Source organism: Bubalus kerabau, chromosome 15, assembly GCF_029407905.1.
Source record: "Bubalus kerabau isolate K-KA32 ecotype Philippines breed swamp buffalo chromosome 15, PCC_UOA_SB_1v2, whole genome shotgun sequence".
Taxonomy (NCBI): domain Eukaryota; kingdom Metazoa; phylum Chordata; class Mammalia; order Artiodactyla; family Bovidae; genus Bubalus; species Bubalus kerabau.
The window spans coordinates 30,881,110-30,887,147 of NC_073638.1; the positions used below are offsets into that span (position 1 = coordinate 30,881,110).

The window sequence follows — 6,038 nt, forward strand, 5'->3', positions numbered from 1 at the left end:
CAGCCATCCCGCAGTGTCAGCCACAGCGGCATCCTGGAGGCATGCTCCTCTCCTCATCAGAGCATCTGAGCAAGGCCTCTTTGGTCTGGCAGTTCCCAGGCAGCCTTGCCAGGGGTCACACTGCAGAGAGGCCCTGGCCTGGGGTCTGCAGGGAGTGGTAGGAGCAGGGCAGAGCTGGAGCTGGGTGGTGTACATGGTCCAGAGCCTTTCCTGTGACGCAGCACACAGGGCATTGGTTTGGGATTAGGAAACCATCCAGGAAGTGGAGCCCTAATCTCTGTGGAGTCTATGGCCTAGCAGCCTGGGAGAAGTTACAGAAGATGGACACAGAAATGGAAGAGAATGTTTACAAGCTTCTCTCACCTTTCAGGTTTCTCCCTCTGGATCTCTGGGCCCCCTATCTGTCCCTCCAGTCCACAGCACCATGTCTGGAACAGGTGAGCTCTAAAAATAAGGTCTACTAGCATTCTTTTTGGAGAAGGCAATGGCAACCCACTCCAGTACTCTTGTCTGGAAAATCCTATGGACGGAGGAGCCTGGTAGGATGCAGTCCATGGGGTCATGAAGAGTCAGACACTTACTGTGTGACTTCACTTTCACTCATTGGAGAAGGAAATGGCAACCCACTCCAGTGTTCTTGCCTGGAGAATCCCAGGGATGGTGGAGCCTAGTGGGCTGCCATCTGTGGGGTCGCACAGAGTTGGACACGACTGAAGTGACTTAGCAGCAGCAGCAGCAGCATTCTTTTAGATAATGGGATAACAGAACTGCAACATATTGACCTAAGTCAGTTCAGTTCAGTTGCTCAATCATGTACGACTCTTTGCAGCCCCATGGACTGCAGCACACCAGGCTTCCCTGTCCATCACCAACTCCCAAAGCTTGCTCAAACTCATGTCCATCGAGTCGGTGATGCCATCCAACCATCTCATCCTCAGCATTCCCAAAATGTGTTTCAGAAGATGTTAACATTTTTTCTAGAAGGAAAAGTCTTCCATGATCAAGTAAGTTTGGGGAATGCTGAGTAGGTAAAGTTTGAGCAAGTGTTTTTGTTTTAATTGCTGCACTTCTCGGCCCAGTTTATGTACAAATGCCTTATACATAAAAATGAGCTGAACAGAAGGCAGGGTTTTCTAAACCAATTTTCTACAGAACTCTATTTTTCAAAAAGTATTTCAAAGAATTAGATAGGGTGATCATATGTCTGGATTTGCCCAGGACAGCCCCAGTATCTGATGGTCCCCTGTGCTGATGTCATTATCAATACCAATGCCTTCGACCCTTCAAAGCATCTTAGCTTGGAGGATGAAATCTATGTCACCTTATCCACGGAATGCTGTTTGGGAAACCCGAATACAGGAGTTCAGTTTTATCCAGATTTGCCATATTACAGAGGTCACAAAGAGGTTTCAGGGAAGTGAAGCAAGTTGCCACAGGCCACAGAGCTCTTTAGTGGATGGCTGGGACTCCTCCCGTGCTCTTTCTGGAAGACCACGTACCATGTGGAGATGGGAACCCCAGAGAGGCTGGCCATCTTGACCTGTGCTCTCAGCTTCTCTTTTCCTCCCCGAGCATTCTTCCTTCTCTCCTCCTCGCTTCCTTCCCGAAGCTTCTGGTTCTCTTTCTCATCCCGCCCCTGGGTCCCAGGCTGGATATACCCAGCCCAGGGTGTGCCCCTGGAATGGGATGGTTTTGGCATCCATCCTTCCTGTGTTTTGCAAGTCTTGGACTTGTGGAACCAGCCATGCCACTCTCAGGGCCTGGGCTAAGGAGAAGTGTGTACGATGAGGGCCCCCTGGGGCCGGGTGTTGATGCTACCATGATAGGAGGTGGGCAGATGGGTGGAGGCGGGAGTGGAGTAGGGAGAGGGTGAGACCCCTTGGGGGATACGTGCCTGAAGGTCACGAGGTCCCTGGAGCCAGCCTCATTAATTCCCCCTTGTTTCTGCCTCTCCTCATGCTCAGTAACGTCATCCTGTTCCCCTGGGAACAACAGCAGGCCATCTTCTCCAGGGTCAGGACTCCAGGCCAGCAGCCCCACTGCATCTCAAAATAACTCCAAAGTGGCCGTGAACTCCTCCTCCAGTTTTAACTCTTCAGGGTAAGGTGGAGGGAAGAGCACCAAGACACCTCCGCCAGGGCCAAGGGACACGTGAGAAGCTGCATCTGAGGGTCAACACCTTGGGGAAGAAGGCTTGTCACAGGGGAGGCAGGGAGAGGGTGGGGTGGCGAGCCAGACTGGACTCTATCCCTTTGGAGTGGGATTTAAAAGAGAAGCCTCAGCCAGTGCTGGCAAGGACCTGATGTCAACAGAGCCAAAATTTCCATCCTCACTGGGAGGGTGGAAATTTCCAAACACTCCTGTCGGAAAGGGACAGGTCCTTCACTGGGCTTCGGAGAACTCCCCTTCACACCAGTTCCAGCTGCAGTGGGGGCGTTCTGCCCCGAGCCTGAGCTTCCCTGTGTAGCTGACACCCTGGGAGAGGGGAAGGGTGCTCCCTCCTAACCTTGTGCTCCCACCCGGGATGCAGTGACAGAAGCAGCCTCCAGAGCCTTGATGCAAAGATTCTCCTCTAAAAAGTGTTCCCAGAGTGGATGCCTCAAGAGGTTTCTTCCCCAGTTCAGAACAAAACAAGAGATTTGCAAGTCAGGCAATTAAAGACCTGAGCTTGTTTGAAGAAATGAACCTGTTTGTCCAAACCCAAACTGTTTGGCAAGGCAGCCAGCTCTTAAGGGCCAACTGTTGCATACCCCCAAAGCTAGGAGCTCCTAAACCACCCCCACCAAAAAGAAGAGAGGAAAACATATAACGGACATTTAAAAAAAATTGTTCTGAGATATAATTCACATTCCATAAAATCTACCAATTTAAAGTGTACAAGTCGATGCTTTTCAGTATATTCACAGGATGGTGCAATTGTCACCATATCTGATTCTAGAACACTTTCAGCACCCTAGAAAAAACCCTATATGTACCTGCTAGTGCTCACTGCCTATTCCCGTCTTTCCTCATGGTTAGAAGCTGTCTGATTGACTCGTTCCTTCCTTCCCTCTAGATCTTGGTATCGATGGAGTCATCCCACCTACCTCCACTGAGACCAAAAAGTTTCTCCTCTGCCACCTGGCCCTGTATTCCCCACCAGAAGGAAGGGAATCATGCCTTCTCTGTATGGACAGATTACTTTCAGGAGAGAGAGTGGAAGAGGACGAACCCAAACTCTTGTCTTCTTCGGACCAAGGGCCTCCAGAGATCCAAACTGTGATTGAACCGTGTGCTGACTCCTAGAGCTCTTGAAACGCACATCCCTCCTAGGAGCTGGTCATTTCTACCTTCCTTGCCTGCGCCCTTCTCTAAATATTTCAGACAGTTTCCCTACTGCAGTGGCCTTTGAAAAAGGACTTCTTACTATTCTCCAGCTCGTCTCCAGTTCATTCTGGGCACAGCCATTCACCTAGTGCCAAACTACCAGAGGGGAGAGAACGGGTTTCGACTCTGAACTTAGCCACAGTCCGAGAACTGATTCTAGAATCTGTGAAAAGATTTGAATCTGATGTCTCTACCAAAGCTTTGATGTTTTTTCTGTTCAGCAAACTTTTCATTTCCCCCCACTTTCTCTTTAGCCTCGTCCCCTTTTCTAGAACCAAATCCATTCATAATCGTGTTATCCAAATTCCCTCCTCTTTACTCAGTCCCCTGGCACATTTCCCTGCCCACAGGTGCTCTTCTGTCTGCTTTGTCTGCCCCAGAGTTCAGGAACACTTGTTTCTTCTCTCCTTCCCTGTGTTTCTCCTTCTCTCGCCTGTCTCCTGTTGCAGAAGGAGGAACACGAAAGCAAACACACAACAATTATGCTGGCAACATACCTGTATATAGCCCTTTCCTTTTTTTGCATTATGTTCTTCTCTCCTTAATGTGGAATTTTCCAGCAAAATGTTTAACTCAGGTGTGAATTTTGAAGATGTCTCTGTAATATATTATCTTCTTTAACAAAAAAGAAAGAAAGAAAAAAAAAAAACACCAAAGTGTGAACTACTGTGCTAGCTTCCCCAGGAGTTCCCATGTGGGCTGGGAATCCTTGTTGATTTTTGCAGGAACATTCTTTCTCCAGTCTCTTTCTTTGTGGGCCAGTGTGTAGACTGTAACATGAAGCCACTGTAGAAATGGTCACTTTTTATTTTTTTTAAGATTGCATAGCCAAGAAAATGTTGAGATTCAAAGGAATCTCTCTGTTCCTAAATAAATTTGTATAATGATATATACAGTATTCCACTACTGGTAAGAAGCTACTACTGCTAAGTCACTTCAGTCATGTCCGACTCTGTGCGACCCCATAGACGGCAGCCCACCAGGCTCCTCTGTCCCTGGGATTCTCCAGGCAAGAACACTGGAGTGGATTACCATTTCCTTCCCCAATGCACGCATGCATGCTAAGTCACTTCAGTCGTGTCCGACTCTGTGCGACCCTATGGACAGCAGCCCACCAGGCTCCTCTGTCCACGGGATTCTCTAAGCAAGAATACTGGAGTGTGTTGCCATTTCCTTCTCCAATTGGTAAGAAGAGGTTTAGGTTATTCTGTGTCTTTTGTTGTGGGGGAATGTGAATGCATATAATGAAAAGGATGGATAAAGTGTTTCAAATTGGTGGATTAAGTTTATTACTCCCCCAACCAATGCTGAAGATGACATACATTAATACAGGGCTCTGGAGAGTTCAGAGATTCTACTCTTTTTGACTGAACAACCTTGAGTAAAGTGTAGGTAAGAGATTGGCTTCCTCATTTTGTAAGTGGGAGAATGGTAAACGTGTAAGGTCAAGTTGTTTGGAGACTTATGAGGTGAAGTCTGGGGTTTATAGCTCATATCTCAGAAATCCTAAAGGTTATGAAAGGGATAGATATTTGAGACAAGGGATGATTCAAAAGTCAAGTATTTGGCTTTTGAATGCACTGTGACTTTTGAAGAGGCAGTTGAGAGGCAAGTTGTGGTCTTTCTTGGGTTAATAAAAATTTAAATAGTTAGCATTTTTGAGGCAAACATTGAGCTGTAGGAAAAGGAGACCCTTCAAAAATGTAATGACTGAAGGGAAGAAACTAAAATTAGCATTAAACGTTTGTTACAAATAGTATATCCCAAGGGGAAATCTATATCCAAATAACCACAAATTAACTGGGTTGTTGTTTTTTTTTTTTTTTTGGATGGGGCTTATATTAAAAGTAATATTTCGTGTGGTGAAGTGGGAGAAAGCCTATTGGTAGTGGTTACTTTGTCAAGAAAAGATCTAGTTGAAAGGAGCTAGGTATGCACCAAAGAGACAAGAGGAGCCTGCAGCAATAATTTAATTGTATAAAGAAACTACTCTGCCACCCATAGGCCCACCTGTGCATACACACGTGTGTGTGCACTGTTCTTTGTACACTTGTGGGTGCCAGAGTAGACACTTTCCTGCAGCAGTACTAGCTACTTTGATACCTTGTTTAGGCGAGTGCTGCAAGTTGATGTCCTGCACTGTCCATGAGTCTGGTGTTCACTCATTTGACCCTTTAACAAATATTTTATTTTTTCAGAGAAGTTTTAGGTTTACAGCAAAATTAAGAGGAAGCTACAGAGATTTCTTGTACACCTCTTGCCCCCATATATTCATAGCTTTCCCCATGATCAACATCATTCACGAGAAAGTAATTTTTTTTTTTTTACCAAGAATGAATCTACACTGACACATCACAATCACCCAAAGTCCAGCATTAAACATTTGTTAGCTTACCGTGGAGTTCTCTCTAGATGTCGTACCTTCTCTAGGTTTGGAGAAAAGTACAATGATGCGTATCCATCATTATAATCACACAGAGTATTTTTCACTGCCCTAACAACCCTCTGTGCTCTACCTATTCATCTCTCCCTGCCACACCCTTACAGTCTTATTTCTGTCGCAATAGTTTTGCCCTTTCCGGAATGTCACATGATTGGAATCATAGTATATAGCCTTTCCAGATAGGCTTATTTCAATTAGTAATATGCATTTAAGTTTCCTTCATGTCTTT

The 6,038-nt window shown here is 46.1% G+C and overlaps 1 protein-coding gene across 1 annotated transcript in view; it reads left to right on the forward strand.

The window, feature by feature from the left end:
• POU2F3 (POU class 2 homeobox 3) overlaps positions 1-4,129 on the forward strand; it is an 88,003-nt gene extending 83,874 nt beyond the window's left edge. Inside the window, exons 12-14 of the mRNA XM_055548385.1 lie at positions 371-437; positions 1,965-2,100; positions 3,056-4,129. Coding sequence (XP_055404360.1) covers positions 371-437; positions 1,965-2,100; positions 3,056-3,095 — 243 coding nt within the window. The 3' untranslated portion in view covers positions 3,096-4,129. The remainder of the gene's footprint in view (positions 1-370; positions 438-1,964; positions 2,101-3,055) is intronic.
• Positions 4,130-6,038: the final 1,909 nt, after the last annotated feature.